This window comes from Plecotus auritus (assembly GCF_963455305.1).
Source record: "Plecotus auritus genome assembly, chromosome: 3".
Lineage (NCBI taxonomy): Eukaryota > Metazoa > Chordata > Mammalia > Chiroptera > Vespertilionidae > Plecotus > Plecotus auritus.
The window spans coordinates 41,083,431-41,109,691 of NC_137772.1; the positions used below are offsets into that span (position 1 = coordinate 41,083,431).

The following is a 26,261-nucleotide window of genomic DNA, read 5'->3' on the forward strand; positions in this document are numbered from 1 at the left end:
ATTTGTCTCTTTGCTCCTCACCTTTGCACCCAGCACTTTGTTTATATCTTGGCTAGAGTAGCACTTCTATTTTATTGTCATAATCTGTTTTTATAACCATCTACTCATTATAATGTGGGTTCTGTGAGGGCTAATGCTGTGTCTTAGTTATTTTTCTAGCCCCAGAACTTAACAATGACCTGGCCTCTAGGATTTGATTTATAAGTGACTGCATCAATGTATAAATAAATCTGTCAGCAAATGCATGAACTAAATACCTTAGTTTTGCTCTATCTTCTCAGCTTTTCCAGGTCTATTTCTTTGGCCTTATATAATTGTTTTTCTTTCTGGTCTGACTTAACTTACTGCTTTTTCTTTTTCTGTGTACTCTACTTACCCTGTAATATTTTTCTCCTAGTTGTGTCAATGAGCTTTTAGAAAATAAGTCTCTTTTTCATGAACATCTTTGTTTATGTATGGAACCCTTTTTCTAATTGCCTACATCTCATGGACATGCTAGTCATTTTGTTTTGTGCCTTTGGGAGCTAATCCTTTATCACTGTCATTATCATAGCCCTCAAATTATTGAGAACGTGCTGTGCTCAGTGCTCCATTTAGGGAGGGAGGAAGGCAATGAGCAGGAGAAGCCCCTTCCCTAAATGAGATTACCACCTATGACAGGAAACCAGATAAGCCACAGAATTAAATAAAACATACAAATGGCAAAAGTGAATTGTTTCTGTTATATAAAACAAAGATGTTAGTTTTTGTAGCACAATGAGGAAAAGGGCACATTTCTCTGATCTAGAAATGAAACAAATAATCTCACTATGCGCTCACAACCAACTGGACAACTGAGCCATATATTGTATTAAAATTTGGATGTTCTCCAAAAATGCAGCCTCATGTTTTCTCTGGTCAGTTGGGATATCCCCAATATGGGTACAAGGCAGCTGCCACCGATCTTCCTGTTATAAGAACTCTTATGGTAATCTTTCTGCAAACACAAGACAAATTGTAATTATAAAGGAAAAGCATACTCAACAAAGGATAAGAAGCTGATGGCTTTGGAATCATGCTTCCCTAACCCGACTAAAAAGGCTGCCTGAATTAGATGTACTCTTCATAGAGAATCCATGTTCAAAGATGCAGTTTGCAGAGTCAGGACAGGAGAGAGGATGGATTCCGTCTGTAGAAAGGTCAGGGAGGAAGGGAATGGTCAAGAGCAGTAAGGAAGGGCCTCAAGAGGAGCCATTTGTGGGAGGGGAAAGAAGGGAGGGTAAGAAAGAGTGGAAGCCACTACATCATTTTTCAAGTCAGAATTCTGCCAGCCAAGTCCATTCTTACGATGTCTCCTTAGCTCAGCACTGGTTCCAGTTTGTGATGTTAAGCCTTGGCTTCCCTGAAGCCTGATTTGTAGAAATATAAAAACCAGTCAGAAAGAATATATGCACCCCAATGTTCATAGCAGCATTATTTACAACTAGTGGCCCGTGCATGAAATTTGTGCACACTAAAAGGGAATTAATTAGAGAAAATATTTTAATATTGCTATTTGTCCTTTATAATAGAAGTGTCAGAGATGAAAGAAAATTAGTAAAATGTATATGAAAATCTTCCTCCTGTCAGAGTCTGGGGCATGCTGTAGGACCCAGAGTCAAGTCCTTACCCACCCGCACGCACCTTGAAATCACACGAGACCCAGACCCGGCCAGCCCCACCCCCACTGGGCAAGATCCAGACCCGGCTGCCCCCACCCCCATCAAGCCCTTCCAGGTGAGGGGCACAGCCTCAGGTCCCCTGGCCCAGCACCTTCCAGGTGGGGGGCGCAGCCTCAGGTCCCTCATCAAGCCCTGCTGGGTAAGGGGTGCAGCCTCAGGTCCCCCGGCACATGCTGGGCAGGGGGGCACAGACTCTGGTCCCCCAGCACACCCTTAGGTCCCCCGGCCCAGTGCTGGGGCGGGGGGCAAGGCCTCGGGTCCCCCGACCTGGGAAGAAGGGCATGGCCTGAGGTCCCCCCAGCCAGCGCCGGGGCGGGGTCATGGCCTGAGGTCCCCAGTCAAGCCCCGCTGGGCGGGGGGGTGCAGCCTCAGTTCCCCCACCCCAGCCCGGTGCCACGCAGCCTCAGGTCCCTGCTGATCGCTCATTATAAGAACACTGCCTCTGCAGTGGGCACAGCCATCTTGTGATGGCATGAGGGTTAATTTGCATATCACCTCTTTGTTATATAGGATAGCTAAGAGTTGGAAAGAGCCCAAGTACCCATCAGTAGATGAGTGGATAAAAAAGCTGTAGTACATTTACACCATGGACTTCAAAAAGGAGATCTTACCCTTTTGTGACAGCATGACTGTTATGCTAAGCAAAATAAGCCATTTGGAGAAAGACAAATATTAGGTGATCTCACTTACATGTGGAATCCAATGAACAAAATAAACTGACAAACAAAATAGATCTAGAGGCATGGATACATGGAACAAAATAACAGATCTCAGTATAGAGGAGGATGGAGGGGACAGGAAGAGATTAACCAAAGAACATATATTCATATGTGTGTAACCCATAGACACCGACAATAGTGTGGGGAAGGCTTTGGGGAGGGCTTGGGTGGAGTGAGGCCAAAGGGGCAAAACGGGGGACATCTGTGATACTGTCAATGATCAAATTTTAAAATTTTTTTTAAACCATCTTATAGAAAAATGCATACATACATGCATGCATACACACCATTTTCTTATCATTTCCTGTAGAGATACTTAATGGCACATAATGTAATAATTCCCAACCATCTTTTTTACTATATAGAAAACTCTTCTGTGTTGTTTCCATTTTGAGCTTTTCTTTTTAATCTGCTACAATAAATGACCAATTTTCTTCATATTTTCCCTCTTTTAAAATATTACTACTTAGGATTTTCATTTATTTTATCCTTTTGGATTCTAATTCTAGCACACACTTATAAAACATTTTATTGTTTAGCTATGTTAGTGGTAAATAAGTCAACAATAAAAAATGTTTGGTATGAAAAGGGGCCTACATTTGGGAGTAAAATCACATACATTTTTTTCTTCTAATATTTTTTTTCTGGTTTAGATTTTTGTTTAGTTTTAGTTTTGTTTTTCTTTCCCTGTGCTCAGTTTGAGCGCTCAGAGAGCAGTGGAGGGCAGGGACAGAAGTATTCTTGGTAGTTCTTTGCTGCCATCTACTGTGTCTTCATGTAACAACTCTTGTTTCTTTGATTCAAAATATTCCATAATCTATGACTTACAGTACTATAGTTTCCTCTCTTTTCTCCTTCTTTCTATTTTTTCTTTAGTTAAAGCAAAGTGAAGCAAATGCAGATACTAAAGAAAAACTCCCTCTGCGCCTTCGAATCTTCGAGAAATTTCCAAACAGACCGCAGATGGTGAAAATCTCAAAGCTTCCTTCAGATTTTACAGTTCCTAAAATCAGGTATGAACATATTTCTTTGTTTATCTCAGATACACTGTAAATGACCCATCTTACATCTGATTCAGCTCTTCTTTCAAACTCATGTGGGCATGGATTTTTTAAAGTTATTCTCTACTAGGAGCCCAGGGCACGAAATCACGCAGCCCCGCCCACCCACCCTGCCTTGACACGGGAACCTCTCCAAGCAGAGCTCCAGTGTGCCTGGCCCAGCCCCTGACCCCTCTGGCCTTCTCTGACCGCTTCAAGCCCCGCCCTCAGTCCCACAAGTCGCCTCAGGCTGGTCCCGCCTTCTCCGGGCGCCTCCCCACTTCTGCCCCATCTCCGGAGCAAAGCAGTGGCTCCGCCCCGTCATGGCACCAGAGATAAGCGTGGGAGCCTCCTGCCTGCTGCACTGTGCTCCTTCTCATGGCAGGAGGGCAGCAGGCGCTCTGAATGCAAGCAGTGGGTGGCGAGGGACTGGTGAGGGAGGTGCTGTGGGCTCTCACCCCCACCCTCCCTGGCGCAGAATGGTCCTGCCTCCTCCAGGCGCCTCCCCGCTTGGGGAGCAATGCACCCCCCCACACGCAGGCAGCCTCCTGTGATCAGTAGTTACACGTTACAGCGTCCTGACCATTAGCATATTAGCTCTTTATTACTATGATGTTTCTACTCACTCTACCTGTTTTAAAAACCATTGACCCCTTTAAGCAGTATATTCAGAGCAGTGTCATCTGACAAGTATATTAGCCTTAGTAAGAAGGCTGCTACCCACTGCTCCTCCCTGAGATGCTCCTCAGGGATTTGACTTCCCAGGTAACTGGCGAAGGTCATAGAGGTCACAGAGATGGCAGATAGACATCCACCTCTGACCCTCAACTGAGGCCCTTCTATTTTCAAACCCATAGAGAAATAGCACTGGCAGGTTTCCATACTACTGTAACAGCATTTGTTTAGAGTGCCATGTCTGATTACAATATAATTTGTCTTCCACTTTTTGATAGAAGAACCATGGCATTACCCACTCACACCAGTTTGATTTTCTACCATTTTGCCCTCCAATTATGCAGTTGCATAGAAGATATTTTAAAACACTTATTTTAAAAAATTAAAGGAAATCTTTTCAGTTATAGGTCAAAAATTACAAACGGAACCAGGGTAATATGAAATATGACCTTATTATGTAACTGGTTTTAAAAACAATTCTATGGGGCCATAATAAAAGTATGAGACTAGATGTGGTACAATAATATTTAAAATTCAAATAGAAATATATTTTGCATTTCTGATTTTTTAAAAAATTTAAAAGCTGAAAATATGAGGTATAAAAGAGATGTAAATTAGATACAAGATTAGTGGTTATTTGAAAAGATGCTATTTGAATTCTCACCATGCTGTAGAGATCAGATGAAGTAACTTTTTTATTGAGTTATTTTGAGTCTTTAAATGTAAAATTATCTCTCAGAGATTCTTAAGATGATTGGAAGTTCAGAGAAATGAACTAATTCTTTCAAGTCTTGGAAGGGGGAAAAGTATCTTACTACCACAATAGGATTAAAAGATACTATGAATTACAAAATTCATAGTATATTTTAAAAGTTATTTCAGGGACATTACCTTTTTAAAGCAGGAATGACCAAGATTTAGGAAACTTTCTCTAAATTCATTACTTTGGTAATTAATCTACACACCACTCTTGCTATGGCATACCTTGTTATTTACGAACTTTGCCATTGCTTTATTGTAGCTTAAGCAAAATGCCATCACTTGCTCCATCTCATCAATAATGCTTCCTGTATGTCTGCTTCATTTGCAAAGGGAAAGTTTTATGAAGCAGTTTATTGATCGCCAGCAGCAGGACTCTTGCTGCCTCTTAAGAAGCCTTCCGTCAGCCTCTTCCTCATCGTGTGATCACTCCAAACGGTCTGCAATTGAGGACAACAAATACATTGACCAAAAAGTAAGAACCATTGTCTCTAATAACCACATTTTTCTTACGTGCATATGTTATAGAACAAAACCACAGAACTGTGTGGGGTTCTGAAATCAGGAGAATAGTGAAGAAACATTTATTTGTAGAAGGAATCATTATACCTAACATTGTTAAATTTATAAATTTAAATTTTGGATTTCTATAAATGAGCATTTGAGCCATGCCATGTAGCAGAAGTGTGACTTGGAATAGGTCAGTTCTCTCCTCAAACCTGCATTTTCTCACCTGCAGCAGGAAGGACTCAGGTCTCTAAGGTTTAGCCTAGGATTAACGGTTGCCTGTATGTTGCCTTTTGCAAGAAACCATGCTTATTTCCGTTGTTATACACCAGGGAGAATAACCAGAGCAAGTTTCTCTAAAACCAGTCAAAATAATTACCACTTACTGAGTGCTTAGTAAGTGGCAGGAATACCTCTTTGTCATTTGAAAAGTGATACAAAATTTTTTCTTATATTCCACTGTTAGAACATGAAAGATCAATGTTTAAATGAGATTAAAGATGAGAGCTTGCAAAGGTATCTAGTTTACTTGCAAGTATTTCTCCTCATAAGTCTTAGTTTATTTTTCATTCCTTTAAATCGTTGATGCCCTTTTTGTTTATAATCAAATACATATTTCTCTATCATCATGTGACAATAAAATACCAACTCTTTCATTCTCCAACATTCTCTATTTCTCCCCCCATTACCCTCCTACCCCATAAGGATCATATTATCAGAATACCTTTGCTTTTCTCTTCTTCTTTCCCACCATCCCCTACTCAAACTTGAACTTCTCCCCCTTATCATCCCCTTGCCAATTCCTCTGTTTTCTGCTGTAATTTAGTGATTGTGTTCTCAATTATTATGATCATTTCTTTTGCAACACATCTGTTCTTGTTCAAGGATTTTTATTTATTTACTAGAGGCCCGATGCACAAAATTCATGCAAGGGCCTTGGCCCCTACCACTGCTGCAGCTTTGTCCGGAAGGAAGTGCATCTAGTCTAATGAGCATATTACACTTTTATTATTATAGATTGTCTTTTAATAATCAAAGGATATCATTCTTCTATGTTATGGATTCCAACATTATAGATTGCAAACCTAATGCCAATCTCTCTCTTTTTTTTTTTTTTTTCACTTGAAAGTAATTAGATTTATGTTGTTGTTGGTTGGTTGGTTTTCTGATTTCTTTGGGGAAGCTTGTAAGACTTCCTGAGCATCCTTAGAGTTCAGAACTTTACTGCGATATACTTAGTATGTCTTTTATCATTTGAACTGTCCAAACTGGGGAGTCTTCTCAGTGGGCAGACTAAGATATTTGTCAGGAAAATGTTTATTATTTATTCAATTATTACTTTTCCATCTACTCTTTTTTCCCCCCTCTTCATTTTCTCTTATGATTGGTGTCTCTCTATTTTTCTTCTGTGCTTTAAAATATTTGTTCAGCTTGATCTTCCAGTTCACTAATTTCATCTCAACTAAGATCATCCTTTGTTTTTAAATTTTGAGTGAAAAGTTATGAAATGTGTGTGTGTGCGCACATGCACGTACAGTACTCTTAACTCATCTTAAAGACTTAAACTCTTTTTTATTATTATTAAATATGTCTCCTTTATTCTCCATGTTATATTTCACTCAATACTATGTATAGGCCATGGATGCAACAGTTCATATGTCAGTTAATAATCTGGTGAGAGGATAAAATGGCCTGGTTTCATCCAATGAGTCTGAAATTGCATTTTACATACTAGGAATGTTTATTTTTTAAATTTTATATCAAAAGACGTTAAGCCAGAGGTGTGCATTGAACCCTCACATAGGGTTGTGACCAGCTCTCTCCAGGAAGAGTGTGGAGAGCTGATATCATTTATGCCCAAAGAGGCAAATCCAGAACATGCTTTTTAAAAATCACTGGTAACATTATCCCACTGGAAACACAAAATTAAAGTATAGTCCAGAAAATTTATTTTCTCTCTAAAAGGAAACATAATGTTTCTCAAAAATTTGAATAGCATGTTTTGAGATAGGTAAGGAAAAAATGTAAAAGATTCATTGGCAGGTGTGGAGAGTTGTGGGTGAAGATTAAGGAGAATGTATCTTACCCTTTTGTGTGCCACCAGCATCCCTCCCAGGGGATCTTTGTCTTGGGTTATACTCAGCGAACTTCATATGCCATTTCCGATTTCTTTGTGTCCTTATATTTTGGGAGCTTTTAAAAAATCTTCTCATTTAACAGTTATCTTTAATTAACTGAAAGTAAGAGGATAATTATAGTTGTATTCTGTAATCTTATACTTGAGCCTCCCTCATAATCTCCTAAAATACAATGAACTGGCAATACACTGCTTCTTAGTGATATCCAAGTCACTCAGCATCTAAAAGAAACTAGAATTGTTGAAGAGTGCTGGCAATCCCCAATCTATAAGGTCAGTTGACTGAAACACACAATACATGATCTTATACAAGAAAAATTATCAATGATGGTTAGGCTGCCCTTCATTCCCATGTAAACCTAGTTGGAATAATATTGTTTATCCCCTTAACAGCCTACATGATCTGGGTAAATGCTCCAATGCAGAAAGTGGGATATAGAGAACATATTTTCTCTTCATCTTAGTGGCTGCTACCCAGTGTGGCAGCAGCAAGAAGACATACCATGTGGCCGTCCATTCTTAAAGCTTAGGTTTCCAGAAAAGTAAACTTAACAACATCTTTCACTTCAGCTCCATCAGTTACTGGAGTTCTTCATAAATACTTAGAACTCATCATTCTTGTTGAGTGCCATTGGACCAGGGAACTCAAACCAGACAATCCCACCTACTGAAAATCAGTGGTGATGATTTGCAGGAAGCAGAAATCAAAGACAAAGCAGTTTGGTATTTTCATTTTTTTAATATGGCAAGCTTTTTCACTTTTATTAAGAAACCCTAGAGCCACTTAAAAGCAAAAATACATAAACACCAATGAAAATCCTGAACAGAGATTAGCTCCCCAATAACATATTAGGAAATTTCCATTACAATCCTAGCTGTCTTTGGAAATGCCAGTCAGTGTCATATGGATGGCAAGGCACTTCACTTTATGTGAAAAAATTCTTCCAATACCGTGCAACGCAAATTGAGACTGTTTTTCCTCAAAGAGTGGTAAGAAATAAAAAGAAAATGAAAGTCTGGTTTATCAGTGATTCTATAATACTAGAGGCCCAGTGCATGAAATTCGTGCATGGGGGTGTGTGTCCCTCAGCCCAGCCTGCACCCTCTCCAATCTGGGACCCCTCAAGGGATATCCGGGCAGTCGGACATCCCTCTCACAATCCAGGACTGCTGGCTCCCAACTACTCGCCTGCCTGCCTTCCTGATTGCCCCTAACCGCTTCTACCTGCCAGCCTGATCACCCCCTAACCACTCCCCTGCCAGCCTGATTGATGCCTAACTGCTCCCCTGCCAGCCTGTTTTCTCCTAACTGCCCTCCTCTGCCAGCCTGGTCACCCCTAACTTCCCTCCCTTGCAGGCCTGGTCCCTCCAAACTACCCTCCCCTGCTGGCCATCTTGTGGTGGCCATCTTGTGTCCACATGGGGGCAGCCATCTTGTGTGTTGGAGTGATGGTCAATTTGCATACTACTCTTTTATTAGATAGGATTATTAGATAGGATAGAGGCCTGGTGCACGGGTGGGGGCCAGCTGGTTTGCCTGAAGGGTGTCCCAGATCAGGGTGGGGATTCCCTTGGGGCATGGGACAGCCTGGGCAAGGGACCTGTGGTAGTTTGCAGGCTGGCCATGCCCCCCGGCGACCCAAGTGGAGGCCCTGGTATCTGGGATTTATTTATCTTCTATAATTGTAACTTTGTAGCCTTGAGCAGAGTCAAGCCTCCTGCTCGCTCAGTGGTGGCAGCCATTTCTGTTGGGATTTATTTATCTTCTATAATTGAAACTTTGTAGCCTTGAGTGGAGGCCTGGGCCTGCCAGGGTGTGTGGAAAGCTTGGCTTCCTCCATCGCCAGGGGCAACTCAAGCCTCCTGCTCGCTCAGTGGCCGCAGCCATCTTGGTTGGGTTAATTTGCATATTTTCTCCTGATTGGATGGTGGGTGTGGCTTGTGGGTGTAGCAGAGTGATGGTTAATTTGCATATTACTCTTTTATTAGATAGGATGACAAAGAAATAATAAAATAAAACTTTTCCCTTAATGATTACCAGGAAGGGGAAACTTCACTACACTACAGGGAAGTACTTTTGCCAGGGAAAACAGAATCCCAGGAACCTAAAGATCACAAGTGAAGGGGGAAAAAAAGACCAAACCTGACAACAAAAGCTAAGGGGAAGGAAGAGCGAGAGTGATTAAGCAATGCAGGAAACACAAAAGCACATGTAAAGCAAGATTTTCTCAGAGTAATTACCCTGGGTTTAAACATCCATAAGCAATTCCTATGGCAACCTCACTTTGCAGAGACCATGCTTTTATTTTATTTTATTTTATTTTTGAGACCATGCTTTTAAAATAGCCATGTTCAGTTACCTTTATCATGTGGTTTAAAATACTTGTTCTTCTCCTTGTAAACAATAAGCAAATAAAAATGTAAAAGCCTTAAGCCATTGTTATGGCCTGCCCAGATCCTACAGAAAGGATAAATCTGCAAATCTTGAGAGGAGTTTTTCTAGTTTCCAAGCAGAAGAAAATTAGTCAACGGTTTTCTACCTATTTTTTTCTCCATATTATAGCAATTAACGGTTTCAATAGGTTTATTAAGTTGAATGCTTGTTAATAAACTGAGACGTAACTTGACTTTCCAATAACTCTAGTTAACAAAAGCAGCCCAGTCAGTCCTCAGACGTGAATCATCTCATTAAAGTCAAGATTCCACTATAGTTGGATCAGGGCACTCAAGCTGTCCTTTAACTGAGCTATGTGATCTTTCTGTCCTGCTGTCCTGGATGGCATGCCATTTCTGGGATCAAAATCAACAATGGTCTGAAGAAAATGAAAAAACTCACAGAGTTATATCAGTCTGAGTCACAGGGAGGGATCAGGGCTGTCCCAGCCAACTCCTATACAGTGCCAGAACCCATATGTTTAAGAACAGTGAGTATTTCTCAAATATTCTGCTCTCTCTTTTATGATTAGTAAGCATTTGGTCCCCTCTAAAACATCCATAGAGACATTTGATCTGCACAGTTAATAAAAATCTCACTCTTCTGCAATGTTTGAACCCCTACCCCTCTACCTAACCCATGTGCTGTTACCAGCTAGGCTACAAAGGCCAGAAGAGTTATTATTGACAATACAGCCACAACACAGTTATTGGACCAATAAAACATGATGGTATTTTTATGGATTAATCCTGTAAACCAAGAGTATAAATAAACCTTATATTTGAACCCAGTGGCATTTTTCTCTGTGTGGACATTTGACAGAATCAAATATTAAGGACCATTTGGTGTGGACCAAATGTCTCCATGACATTTTGAACAGGACATATATGTCCTGCAATGGTCTCTTACCTGCCTCCTTTCTGCCAAGCATATAGCAAGTTCCACATCAAGTCATCACAATTAGTATCTATGCATGTACAAAATAGGAGCAAAACAGTAAAAGTAATTGCTGTGTTTTGTTTACCCTTTCACTTGCATAACTCTTCAACATTCACTCATTCAACAAACATGTATGAAGCACCTATCATTCCTCTGGCATTCTCCTAGGTCCTGGGAATTCAACAGTGCCCTCTAGAAGCTTATAATCTAATGGGAAGAAACACTTGTAAATGGATGAAAATAAAAAGAATTACAGGAACATGAGACAGGACCTAAGTTTTTACGGGAGAAGGAAGATTGAGTGATATAGGAGGAAGGTGCTCCAGGCAGAGAGGAAGGCATATGGAAGGATATGGAAAGCATAATATGCTTGACATGTGAGAAGCAGAGTAGAATAGAGATGGAGTGATATAGCTTTCAATCCTCACCTATAAACAGAGATTTTTATTTTTAAGGTTTTTATGATGATTTAATAATATATGTTAAGTGCACCTAGCATATGTGCCTATCATACCAGAAAAGAAAGGTTACTGATATTAAATTATACTGTGAAGTCAGACTCAGTAAATAGACTTGTATTAATCAATCCAGGCAAATGATTTTACTTAAATTAACCTTCAGCTGTAACAATCTAGTTGAGCACAATATATTAAGTCCTGATTTATTTTTCTTATTGTCCACGAATCTGATTTTTTTCAGTCTGATTTTTAATGACATTTTAGTTACTAACCTCCATTGCCTGTCTAATGTCTTAGACTCTCAAAAAGTAAATTAAATTGTTCTGGAAGGATTTGCTCTTCACAAAGCTTTGTTGATTGCCATTCAGCACTTCGTAATTTTCTGTGTGATTATAGAGTATTCGATGATTTGTTCCAGGAACTCCACACATAGCAAGTTATTCAGCCTCATCTATAATTTCCAGGATGAACATTTACTCACTTTTAAAAAGAGAACAGCCCATTTTTATCTTTAGGGCTTTTGCTCTTCTGAAAGAATCTTCTAAAATGACAGCTTAGCATCTCTGCAATGTCATTCAAGATATTTCTTTAGGAGATTGTATGATACTACCACCTAACCAGGGCCTGTATCCCAAAGATGCGATGTAGTGTGCACCAGGGGAGGGAAGAAGTGGTGTTCATCAGACCAAACATGAAAACCCTATGTATGTACTTGTCTCTTTAGCATAAAAATGTTTTAGTATTTCATTGATTGCCCATCTAGTTACAATCATGGGGCAGAAACAAAAAAACATAATATAAGGGAAAACTTTTTTTATTCTTATTGATCTTTGTGGTATGTTTTAGCTCAGATTAAAATACAGCTGCATTTGAATACACATTCTTTCATCTGACAGTAATTTATTGAGGATCCTTAAATGCAAACAGTGTGCTGGGTCCTGGGTAAAAAAACAAAACAAAACAAAACAAAAACAAACAAACAAACAAACAAACAAAAAACATTTTACTGCTTTTAACTAACATGAACGTAGGAATTCCTTATCAGTGATTTTTTTTAAAAGAACATTTAATAGTGTGATCATTTTTAGTTTGAGGTTATATGTAATTTGTTTGCATTACTTCTATGTACATTCATTGAGGGTCAAAAGTAAATCAGTCTAGGATTACACATCTTTTATAGGCAATACAGAAGGTTCTTACTCAAGAGGTTTTGGTACTGTCTCCAAAACAGGTGTCAAAGAGCTGAGGTTACAGCTAAACCTATATATGAAATTTAAATTGTTTCTACCTCTGAGTATCACTTTGCTTGTAAGTTCTGTTTTCCATTAAGTGATGTGACAGCCTCAACGTATTGTAGTTTCTGCTGCTGCTGATGTTCTTGTTATTTGGACCTGAAGTTCACACACAACTGAATCATAATTGGAGACCTGCTCCCTTGCATTAGACTACCATGGATTTTAAATTCACAAACAGCTGCGTGGTTAAGAGCATATGGCATTTTCTCCCAGAATCATAAATTGCTTCATTTAAAAAAAAATCTCTGCAGATTTTCAATCTTTGTCTTTGTATTTATATGAGCCATAACCTTAAAGTAATTTTATCTTTTACTTCTATAATTTAAATTTAACTACCATATGTTATAGCATCTTACCAATAAGCATTGGATATTAAACACAGGCAATTTTTTCAATAATTGAGGATATTGCCATCCCCTCATTTTTTGCATCATCAATATCATTACACTAGTCTAGCTGATGTAAGGTGTAGAAGATTTGGCCAAATCTGCAATGACAGGCTACTACCTTAGTGACTAAAACATTGTCATAAAATTCAAGTACAAAAAAGTCAAGCCAATTAAGTTTCCAGTCATTTAGTTTCTTTCTAGTTGTGCAATATTTCTCTACATATCAAGTGAATTGATACATTTCAAACTAACTAGTCCCCCCTTGTAATTTTTATGTCATTCACATTTATTTCAAGGATTCCTTTTGTTAGAAAAAAAATGTGTAGAACAGAAAAGAGAGTCATCTTTTTGTAATTGTTATTATTTCTCATCCAAGGATATTTCTCCATAGATTTTTAGAGAGAGTGGAAGGGAGTGGGAGAAACATAGAGAAAATCAATGTGAGAGAAACACATCAATTGGTTGCTTTCCTCGTGTATCCTGGCCAGGGCCAGGAATCGAGCCTGCAACTAAGGCACAGGCCGTTGACTAGAATTGAATCCAGGACCCTTCAGTTTGTGGGCCAATGCTCTATCCACTGAGCCAAACCCTCTAGGGCAAGTCATCTTTTATTATTAAGAAGTTTATTCATTCTAGAAATATATTTCAAAAACAGACTATGCACAGTGCCAAACAATGAAGGGAAATATAATGGACAAGAAGTATACAATCCTTTCCATATGGACATATGACCTAGTAAAATTCACAGAAAGATAAAAAGATGTGTCATACACAGAGCAGGGATTGACGTGTGGAGTTCCCAGGAGCCCAAAGAAAGAGTGAAGATGTGTGTGTGTGTGTGTACATGCATGCACACACACACACATAGACATTTATATTTATATTTTTTAATTTTTATTCCTGGTGTGTTTTTCAGGATTCAGAATTTACAATGTTGAAATAATTTAAGATCAGAAATCTATCATCTAAAACTCCCTTTCTATAAAATTTACATTCTAAAACACATTTGATATTATAATGGTATTCACCTTTATATACATTATGAGTTTTGATCTTGCTGCCACCTACACCATTTTCAAATGTTTTCTTTCCAAGCATAATGTCAATTTTATAAAAACTTTACTTTATAGAAAGATCGTTCCATACACATGATCTGTCATATGCACTTTGATACTAATTTTTAGTTCACAGGTGCATGAAAAATTCAAATATAGACAAATGAGGCATCAACCTATGTAATTTTAAGTAATTGCTTATTTTTAATTATTATATTTTATATGAGTGACTTATTCAATAAAGGGGCTCATTACTATAATTACACAACACCTTTCCAGCAGAAATGACATTCATCAAGCCCTGCTCATTGAACCATGATTTTGTGCTTTATGGTCATATATTTTTAAAAGATGTTGTATTGATTCTTTAGAGAGAGAGTGGAAGGGAGAGGGAGACAGAAAGAGAAATATCAATGCAAGAATGAAATGCTGATTGGCTGCTTCTGGCACCTGGGATCGAGCTTGAAACCGGGACATATGCCCAAACTGGGAATTGAACCAGCAACCCTTCAGTACACAGGATAATGCCCAACCAACTTAGCCACACTGGCTGGGCTATGATCATATATTTATAAACATTTTCCCATTATTATCAATCCATTCATATTTTTATTAAGGGAGAAAATAAAAATAGGGCCTTTACACATTTTTCCAGTTAGAAACAGAAATGTATTGTTAGCAACTCCAAATCAGAAAAGTTAGTCTAATACTTACAGTATTTGTTGTTTTCTCTCTCAAATAAATATAAATGGCTTCCTTTTAAAGTGAATCTACTATTTTTTATATCTAAGCACTGCACCACTCCAAAAGAATCTGATATTCCCTAATGGGTCTGTGGTTACTCCCACGTGTTTGAATAAATTGAATTAATAACCTAGTTAATTGAAAGTTATGATAGGGCCCTGATTTTAAGGAATCAGTAAATGTATAATATAAATACTTATAACCATATTGGCTTCAGTGGCTTAGAAAAGCTCATTGATCTCTTTTAGTGTTTCAGGGTTGTTATTCTGGAAATAAATTAGGCATATATAGATAGAATAAAGAAAAAATTGGCTAGTGTAGATTTTACAGTAGAATATAGGATAAAGAAGAACTTACATGTGAGTAAAACAAAACAAATCTTTCAAGTCAAGCAGGCAATATTCTATTACAGTATTGTATGCAAAATGCTTTTTTAATACTGTTAAACCTAGTGAAATCTTTTCCATTGTTGTTTTTTTAGAGAGAGTGGAAGGGAGGGGGGGGGGGGGAGAGAGAGAAACATCACATCCATTAGTTACCTCTTGCAGCCAGGGATCGAACCTGCAACCCAGGTACATGCCCTTGACTGGAAATCAAACCCACAACCCTTCGGTGCTCAGGCCAATTCTCTAACCATTGCACAACACCAGCCAGAACAAACCTAGTGACATTTTACATAGACACCATGATGTAGTGAAAAAATATGAACATTGAAGCCATACAATCCAGAGCTCTAATCATAATTCTGCAGTTATTATCTTGGTAACCTTAGACAACCTAATTTCTATGAACCTCTAATTTCTTATTTATAAAAGAAATAATAATACCTACCTATGAGGACTAATTTTAAGAATAAGTTTAAAATATTTATATGCCATCTCAACATATGAACAAAGAGCTAAATAAATTAATAAATATTTATAGGATATGAAATACACAATTGACCAGTTTTATGTAACAGTCATTTATACAGTTCTTCATTCAGTGACCAGAGGTTACACATTCTGATTTAAGAACACACGAATGATTTACAAAACATAACCACTTACTGTGTCACAAAGAAATTCTAAATATAAACCAAATTAATATCCCAGAGAAGAAATTATTTAACCAAAATATAATAAAATTAGAAACCAAATAATAACCACAATAAATACCCACACATTTGAAAATTTTAAAACCACTCCTAAACAACTGAGGGAGTATAGAAGAAACCACAATGGAAATGAAAAGTATCTAGAACTGCAAAATAATGAATGTGATATGTATCAAATTTGCGAGAATTAGCTAAAGGCATTTTTTAGAGGGAACATATAGCCTTGTATATTTAGTAAACATGGAAAGGCTGACAATATTCCAAGTATTCAATCAAGTATTTAGAATAACATCAACCATGAAAACAGCAGGAGAAAAGAAATAATAGATAAAAGCAGATATTAGTCAAATGAGGAAAAAAGCAATAAATAATATCAATAAAACTAAAATTACGTTCCTTGAAAAGACTAATAAAAGTTATGTCTGCATCATATTCAACAAAAAATTAAGGAGCCTTAAGTTTAAAAGTGACAAAAAAGTGCTATCAAGATATAAGAATGTAAGTAATATAAGATATCAGTAATATTGTTCTCACAAGCCATTCCTGAGGAAACTACATAAAAACATGCTTTGGTCAACCAAAATGAACTCCAAAAATGACCTTAAGACATTGACATAAGAAGTAGTGGTAAGCATTCAAGATATAATTAAATGACTACATGAGAATTAAAATGAAGAATAAAATATGTAACAGCGAATTGCTCTGCTAATATGAGCACAGTACTTATACCCAAATAAGAGAGAATGGGAAAAATATATACAAACACTTTAAAAATATTCCTTAATTTTATTTTTGTTTTAGAATAGGTATTGTAATTCTGAGATACTGTCTATGAAATGTGAAATAAAACTAATGAGTAATTATGAGATAATCTAATTCTGTCATCCTCTATGTCCTTGATAATCAAGAGTCTTAATGGGGTGAGGAGGAGATACAGATGTCATATAGAAGAGATTAGGTAAAAACTTTGTGTCCTGAATTTAAATTGAAAATATCAGATTAATCTCAGGCAAAATCCTCAAAACAAGGAGTAACTGCAGCAATGAGTATCATTGGAGTCTAGATTATGACCTGGAAACACCATTTCTCAATAAATAAACCAGTGCTTCTCAGAGAAAGTTGTTGATTTGAAATAGGACACATATAAGATGTGTTTGGAACAACTTGTCATACCTGAGAGCAAGGGAGCTTTGCCAAAGACTACTAGAGTCTCACCAAAAGAACCTGTGGGCCAACTTGACAAAGCTCCCCATTAGCACAGTTGGGATCATTTGACCTACCATAACATATCATTGTAATGGATTGAAACCAATGAGGTATGTTTAAATCTTTGAGTTCATAATGACATTTTTATAGTAATAATTGGTCACCTTAAGAGGTTGATAGAAAACCAATTAATTACATAATATTAAGTAAAGGTAAAAACAAAACAAAACATTTTATCTTGCCTTTTCCATATGAATTATACTAATGACTAATCAAACAATACATGAAGATAAGTACTTTGTTATAAAAGTATTCTAACTAATAAGTGTAAAAGGAATACTTTTACAAACTGCACGAATCAATGATCTAAGCAATGAACATCAGTACTACTAACATCACAAAAAGAGAGACAACCAGATATTACGTGTCTGCCCAGGAAGTACTATGACTTCACCTATGGCCTTGCTAAAGGGATCAAATCTGAGTTTGATGAAACTCTGTATTCAGCTGCCAACCTAAAGGAAATACAGAAGACAGACGAATATGTGATCTATACCATAAATGTGCACCTAGCAAAATTCAGACTTCCAAAAACTACAGGTTAAATGGCTCAGGATCTTCAACTGTAAACGGAGAAAATGGAGAATCTGGATTTAAATATGTAAAAGACATTGCAAACAAAACAGCTAGATCTATTCATTGCTGTGTCCTTCGGCTCCAAACTATTTAACCACTAACTCTATGCAAATTGATTTGAAATTCCAGGCTTTGAATTTCATGTTAAAGTGCACAGTTCTGGAAACACCTTTTAAATTAAAATTTTAAGACAAAAAGGTTATCTCTGTATGTTTGGACATTTAAATTTAATTTATATTTGATAATTAACTTAGCAAAGAATGGTTATCTTGTGGAATTGAATGTATTCAGTTTACAAACAGAATAAAACCACCAAAAAAAGAGAAGCTTTTTCAACTAATCTTTTTTTCAATGCAAACTCTATGTAAACATGTCACCCATACCCTTCCTTTTAAGTACCACATCCTTGATATGCTTATAAACAGAATGAACAACTACTGACACCTTTCATAGCTGTAAATTTACAATTTCAGGTATAAAATTACTATTATGAAATACATTTCTGTATTCCTTAGGAAGTGTTTTGATCATTTCAGGTGACTGTTAGTGTCTTTTGGATCCAGGAGAGGGCACTGCAGAGCAGTGTAGCTCTAAGTACTTGTGACAAAATCAGAAAATGTCCTTTATTAAAAGAAATGTGCAAAGCTATACTACAGAAATAAGAAAAACTGAAGGAATAACCAGATAAGCACTATAGGCCTTTTTATTTACTACAAAACAGAACAGATAAAATATTTAACTAAATATATATCTAGGCTATCAAATGGAGATATATAGATGATAATAGATGGATAGATTAATACAGATGTAGATATAGGTATCTCCTTTCAAGAACATCCCAAAGCTGAATCTGTATCTCCTATTACAATATTTTTTTCACTGCTTCTGCTGTTAGTGATAAAACCAGTTCTCAAATACTCCCTTGTACAGATTTAGAGTATATTTTGTTTTAATCCGTTCAAGTTTAGGACAAAGGATATTCAATACAGAAATAATTTTAGAAACAATGTAATAAACATTATTCCCAGTTTCTGCAAAGGTTTTTCCAAACATAAAGAACACTGTTTTAAGTATCAGCTGCTCAATTGCAGGGCAGTAGATAGGTGATTGAGTTCAGACCATCACCTTACACTAGGGAAAGATAACAAAGACATGTGGAGATGAAATAAGAGTAAGGGGACTCTAAGACTTCTAAAACTTGCTGTCCCAGGGTCCCTGTGGCCTAGGCTTTCTTATGACTATGTGCACTTATGTATGGAAAGAGCAGAAGTGCCACCACAATGGGACTGTTCAATTGCGTGTTCTGTTTCCAAAGTGACTCTAAACAGCATTCCTTAGATGTGTTGTCTATGCAAGGAGGTTAAATCAATGCCAGAAGTCACATCTTCGGGGAAGGGAGAAGATTTAAGAAAGTTTCATGATATATCATGGTAAACAGCCTTCTGTGTGCTACCCTGAATATGTAATTTCTAAAAAATCTGACATCTACTCTTATCTCCTTGTCTACATATTAATGTATTCTCCTGAGTGTTCTATCAAACCAATTCAGTTTTTCAGTGTTGAATGAAATGAGTGCCATCTTTCCTCGTGTGAGAAAATTTGCCAATGTGTTCAATGATCCTTTATTAGAGATTTTCTGTGAAATATGAAAATTGTATTGTTAGTTATGATGTTATCTAGGTTGTCAGTTGTGCCTGAAAAGACCAATTTATGACCACCAGTTCTTCTCCAGCTATGGCCATAAGGGCATATTAGTTGACAGTATAATATTTGTTTACAGATGTGTTTGCAAATTGGAGCTCTGTAACTTTGCACCTCAAATTACATAACTCTTGTTTTAAAGACACTAGATGGTCTATTTTTACTGAATCCAGAATTGTTCTGTCTCCTGCTTTTCCTTTCCTTCCCTCAACTTTGTTTGAAACACAGTATGTCTTGTAGTGTTTCTTCCACTTGCCTTGCTTAAAGACTCACCTAGCTCAGCACCTACAGTGTGCACCAAATTAATTTGCCTTATGCATGCATTTCCAACTTCAGTCCTTTACTCACATCCTCCTTGGCCTATAGAAATCTTAACTGTCCTTCAAGACCCACCATAATTTCCACTTCTCCAATTAAGTTTTTGCTTACTATTTTAGGCACATCTAGTTCTTTTCCATCCAACCCCTCTCATCTTTTCTACTGTGTATATCGCCTAGCACTTTACTGTCTACTGCATCCTACTTTTTACTGATTATCTCATATGTGATAGCCTTACCTTTGTAACTAGGTTTTTTAATTCTAGTAAGCAGAAACTCTGATTCCTAGTTACCCTATATCTCCAGTAGTCTACCTCATAATAAGTGCCCAGGAAATATAATCTAAACAAAATGACCAGCTCATTGTCCAAGTATTGTCTTTGGTCTGACTGCTGGAGTTACACTTTCTAGTTACTATGGTGAGTCTCTCTCAGGATGGTGTGCTTCTTTGTTCTTTTCTCTGCCTGGCTCCCTATATACCTGTCACCATCTGACTTCTGCAGCTATCAAGCAGGCCCAAGGCTCAGGGAATGCATCTTCTAGTTTTTAGTTAGCCTCTAGTATTTTTCTTTTTTAGTCCTTTTCCCTGGAATAATTTCATCATCAACAACTTGAAAGAAAACTCGAAAACTATTCTTATTTCTCCCCATCTTTATAATTCAGATTAGTATTGAGCCTCAGGCCAAAAACCTGACACAGATACAATGTAGAGGAGAGAACATTTTATTGAACAATGGCAATAAGGAGTCCCATATTCATTTATGTGTTAAATTCTTTGGAAACTGAATAGCCTATCAAGGTGACATTATTACTAGTGAGCATAGTCAATGCATCTTTCCCATACCTGGACAAGCTTGTTCACAGTTCTGCCTAAAAAAGGTAAAATCAGAAAATAAAATTAAATGATAGAATCAATTGTATGATGATGCTTTTATTGAATTTTTTAGAGAGACAGAGAAAAGGAGAGAGGGAGGGGGGAGGAGAGAGAGAGAGAGAGAGAGAGAGAGAGAGAGAGAGAGAGAGAGAGAGAGAGAACACTGATCTGTTGTTCTGCTTATTGATGCATTCATTGTTTGATTCTTCTATGTGCCCTGACCGGAGATGGAACCTGCAACCTTGGTGTATCGGTATAATGCTCTAACCCACTGACCTACCCAGCCAGGGATGATGATGCTTTTTGAAAAAATTCATGTTTAATGTTTTAATAGTGTTACCTATTTAATATACGCAATGATTTGTTGGTATATTATCCCTTTTTATTACAAAACTAAAGTCATGCTCATAATTTTACAGCTTCGCAAGTCTGTTTTCAGCATCAGGGCAAGGAATCTTCTAGAAAAGGAGACCGCGGTCACTAAAATCTTAAGGTAACAATGTGTTTAAACACAGTGGGATTATATTAAGCAAAAAAAGAGCTTTTCTAATGAACTAATTTTCTGAGTATCGATATATGCTTTCTGCTAGAACGTAGGTTTGGTTAACTGTTACAGTGTCAAATACCTCACTAACATTTTTCCTGAAACAGTAATATTTTACTAGCTCAATTGGCCATTTATTTTATTTTCATGTACTTAACCACAAATTATAATTATAAACTTTTATAGAAAGATGAAAATATTTGCTTTTACCCCTACAGGTTATATCTTTTTTGATAGCCAAAGGACTAAATCATAATATAAAGGGAAAATAGTAAAAGGGTAAGCTTTTTAAAAGTAATCGTGATTTATTGATTTTTTAAGAATCAATTTATTAAAAATCTATAAGAATCAAAAGTATATTCATTTTAGAATGCTTATAAAACATATAATTTTAATGCTGAAATATAAAATCTGCCTTGAAGTGAAATATTAGAAAGGAAAATTAAGCCACCCACTTAAGCGTATTTTACAAGACTGTGTTGTAATATAAAGTAATGTGATCATTATAAAAATTCATAAGCACTTGTGAGTACATCAGGACACAGTTAAATATTGGGAGCTGAAGGTAGAATGACTGACTAGGTAAATGTATACCAGGAAGCCCTTTTTAAGCTTGTGTGAAGGTAAAGGAGTTAGAGTCCCTTCTACTCTACCTTCATTAATAGGAACAGTCATTAAAGCATTTTCCCCAGAATGTAGATCACTGTAACTTGTATAACTGTAATTTAAAAATAAGGCGAATATATGATTTGAGAAACTATTTCAACTTTTTAACTGTACCTGAAATTTATATGCCAAAACCAATTCTAACTAATCAAGACAGTATTCAATGTATTTATTCTTTATGTTAGCTGGCGATTCATGCACAGGGTTGAATATGTATTGGAGTACCTTTTATGAAATGAGAATAAATATTTCTGGGCTTCTATATCATCATCACAGAATATGATGAGCTGAACCTAAAGTGTCTTATTGAAATAGGAAAAGGAAAGCTTCTAAGCAAATTTATAACAACCTGTGTCCCAACTTCCATTTGCTTCCAACTGGCTCAATTCTGGCATTACCATCAACAACACCATGAGGTCAGCCTTGAACATTATGTGGTACTACAGGGTTTTTATCAAGCTGTAACTAGACAAGTTCATGGCCAGGCCAATCCCTAGGATCTTAAAGACTCTCCCCCACTCACACAAAACAGATCATGTGCTGGACCAACCCTGCAGGAGTGTCAGTGTGCTCATGAGGAAGAGAATTCTGCCTCAACCAGAAATGGCCTACAAGGAGATTTAATACTCTGTATTCAGAACCTACCTGCAAAAGTATGAACCAAAACAACCTTATTCACCTGTCCAGAATAACTGCCTTTCAACTGATGTGAATTTTCCCCAGGGGTTCCCAGAGACTTTCAGAGTATGGGTAGACAGGGACACTTGGAAGGAAGCAGTTTCTTCCAGAGCCCCACTTTCCTCTGAACTCATTCTTTTTTTTTTTTAATTTCTTTATTGATTAAGGTATCACATATTTGTCCTCATCCCCTTATTCCCATCCCAAACCCCTCCCCATGCATGCCCCCCACCCTCCTGTTGTCCGTGACCACTGGTTAGGCTTATATGCATGCATACAAGTCCTTTGGTTGATCTCTCCCCCTTACCCCCACCCTCCCCTACCTTCCCTCTGAGGTTGACAGTCTGATCGATGCTTCCCTGTCTCCGGGTCTGTTTTTGTTCATCAGTTTATGTTGCTCATCATTTCCTCTAGATGAGCGAAATCATGTGATACTAGGAATACACTTATAAGAACCAAAAATGAGACAAGCAATAATGGTTATGCTGAGAGGCAAATGAATCAGTCTGTAGTGAGTTTCTTTCTGAGCCAACAGTTCTTTGAGTCCCAATTTCAATGTCAAACAGTTCCTTATGTGTACATGTCAGCAATGATATTTCAGTTCTGGATGGTGGACAAATGGTGGTAATGCAGGTCCAACCCACTCTGGTTTGGTCCTGGGCAACCTGCAGCGATGCACAGCTGCTGAACTCATTCTTAAATTTGATCTCCCACTTTTTCTTTTCCAGATCCCTTTCCTCATTCACCTCTCTCCCAGTTTACAATGGAAAGATGAAAGTCTCACTCATCCATCTAAAAGAAAGGTGAAACTTTGTGTAGTGTATTGATCTGGAATGTAAAGTCCTTTGGGTTGCCAAACACAGGGACTATTCCCACATGGCTTTCAGGCAGCACCTTATTGTCCAGGTGACAAATTCTGGAAAACCTCCTTCCAAGAATTTACTTAAAGTTAAGCCTTAGAAGTAACTTGGTTGTCACAACAGGCTGTTATTTGAATTAAAAAATAAAGTCAGATTTTTTTCTGAGAGATTTAGCTGATTGGTTTGGCAATGAAAAGGACTTCATAGGTTCCCAGTGACATAAAATTTAATGGATTGGATGGATGAGATTCTCCAAGGAAAGGAAAATTTAATTGCTGATTTGTAAATGTACATATGTGGTTTTAAAAGAGAAAATTTATGGCGTACTTGAGCAAAATAGTTAAGACTATCAGGGATTAGGGGCACCCTCAGACTTATGCAATAGTTTGAGGGGCACCCAGAGGCAACAGCATAGAACACTACAAGATGAGAAGGAGCTACTCGAGGCTACTTAAGCTCTGTCATCCAGTTAATCTCAGAACAGAAGAGGCTACAATTAGGAAAAAAATTAAGATTTATTGTAAGAATGCATATTCAATCTTTAGAATAGTCATTTAGCTCTTTTCTTCTGTAAATAGTTTTCCTCATCTCTGCTACACTAGTCTGTGCAATAATTAAGGACAAGTGCAAAATGTTAAATGTATAGTTTCTTTTGTTGTATTTTTTTTTACTAATAATGATAAAAGAATTAATAATAATAATAATATCATGCCTGCATTATAATGTAAACAACCTATAAAATAGAAGGTCAAGAATAGATTGGTCCATGTCTATGAGTTCATGGGCATTTTTCTATGCTGTTTACTTATTTTTTTTTTAAGAAGCAACAACTAAAAAGAAAAAGAAAGAGAGAAATTAAAAAGAAAGAAAAGAAAAACATTTACAGTCGCCTCAGGGCAAATGATTGAAAAAACCCTACACAAAATGGGAAAGAAGGAAAAGTTTCCACCACTCTCTCAGTGTCTTCTCACTCTCTCCAGAGCCTCTCCTCCCCTCGGCTCTAGAAATTTATTTATTTTTTAATATATTTTATTGCTTTCAGAAAGGAAGGGAGAAGGAGAGAAAGATAGAAACATCAATGATGAGAGAGAATCATTGATCAGCTGCCTCCTGCACACCCCCTATTGGGGATTGAGCTTGCAACCCAGGCATGCGCTCTTGACTGGAATCGAGCCTGAGACCCTTCAGTCCACAGGCCAGTGCTCTATCCACTGAGACAAACCAGCTAGGGCAAGACTCTAGGAATTTAAAGATTGGAGGAGATGCTGTTAGAACAGCCCCCACCACCACTCCAATCTTGGGTAACACAGGATACTGGACTTGGTGTTAGAAGGCCTGGACTGGTGTCTGGTTCTGCTACTGTATAATCTTGAGCAACTCACTTATCTGATCCTCAGTTTTCTCATCTGCCTTTGCCATGTAGACTGCCCAAAAATGTTGTCTGAGTAATCTGTTGATCAAGCAAAGTGAAATTTAATAGTTATTACAGTGAAGGAAACCAACACATCAGCATTCTTACTAATGTCTCAGAAGGGATAGTTAGGGTGGATATTTTTAAGGTTTTGGGTTTGAATTTAAGTGCCTTTAGGCAAGGATATCTGATTGAGATTGGGCAGAAAATTCTTGAAAAGAGTTTAGATCATTTCACTATATATACAAATATCAAATAATTATGTTGTACACCTAAACTAATATAATGTTACATGTCAACGAAATTTGTACACTTATCAGGGCGGGCGGGGGGGGGCAGCCTGGCCTGTGCTCTGTCACAGTGCAGGAGCCCAGCGATTGATCGCCCCAAAGAGGTAGGCCCCACCCACCCCTCCAGGGCTCCTCGATGTATTGCCCCAAAGGTAGGCCAGAGCCGGGGGTCCCACCTCTGTGCTGTGTGGAGCCGGGAGGCGGGACCCCCAGGACCCCCAGGCAGGCCTCGCTGCTTGGAGCAGAGAGAAGGTGGGACCCCCCAGGCGGCCTCACTTCACAGAGCCGGGGGACCCCCAGGCAAGCCTCACCTGGCAGAGGCTGGACTCCCAGGCAGGCTCCATGCTGCGCACACAGCGTCAAGCCCAGCCCCGCCCACCTGCATGCACCCACTGTGCGCGCAGCCATCTTGTGACCGTGGACGACTACTTAGGCTTTTATTAGTAAGGATTATATCTCAATAAAGAAAAACAGAGGATAAGGACTCCCCAGAATGTATAATAGGTAACAAGTACCTGTTATGAACAGGTAACCATTACTGCTCTGGGGAGGGCAGCACTGTGGGTGAGGGACGAGGAAGTGGTAACATACCTTTACCTCTTCACTGTCTTCCATGCTCTTTCTACTGGTGTGGCTCCACACTTCAGTTATCAGTTATCAGATGGACTTTACACTTCTGTTTTTTACTTTTCTTCTTGATTTGGGGTGATTTCTGAGAAGAGGGAGAATAAATGGTGACTTTATGTTTCCATTTTCACTCCCAAAATCTATTTTATGCCTTTTGAATTTGTAATCATAGACATTGCTTTTAAAAAATAAATTCAACTAATTTTTAGAAAGAGTGTTTTTTTAAAATGGTTAGGATTGGTGGCTCTAGCGGGGCAGAGTCTTGGCCTGAGTCTTGATAAGTATAATTATTTATAGGTGACTGGTTGACCAGTTGAGTGACCTATTGTCTAGAGAGGCTGGTTCATTAGTCTGTAGTTCAGATGAATGGAATTTTGGAAAGTTCCTAAAGCTAACAGTGGAATTACTTATTGGTTAATGGCCTTCAATTCCTGGACAGGCATTTCCTGGAATGAATAATAAAGTCATATTGATGTAGAGAGCTTAGTTCTTGGTATTGATAAT

The 26,261-nt window shown here is 37.7% G+C and overlaps 1 protein-coding gene across 4 annotated transcripts in view; it reads left to right on the forward strand.

Moving 5' to 3' along the window:
- Nucleotides 1-26,261, forward strand: part of NALCN (sodium leak channel, non-selective) — a 314,423-nt gene that overhangs the window by 221,189 nt on the left and 66,973 nt on the right. For 3 of the 4 annotated variants that reach the window (XM_080660971.1, XM_080660973.1, XM_080660972.1), the window contains 3 exons: nucleotides 3,296-3,432; nucleotides 5,227-5,368; nucleotides 21,101-21,174. In XM_080660971.1, the coding sequence (XP_080517097.1) occupies nucleotides 3,296-3,432; nucleotides 5,227-5,368; nucleotides 21,101-21,174 (353 nt within the window). Of the gene's footprint in view, nucleotides 1-3,295; nucleotides 3,433-5,226; nucleotides 5,369-21,100; nucleotides 21,175-23,297; nucleotides 23,373-26,261 lie in introns of all 4 variants that reach the window. The other variant, XM_080660974.1, reaches the window with a different exon arrangement.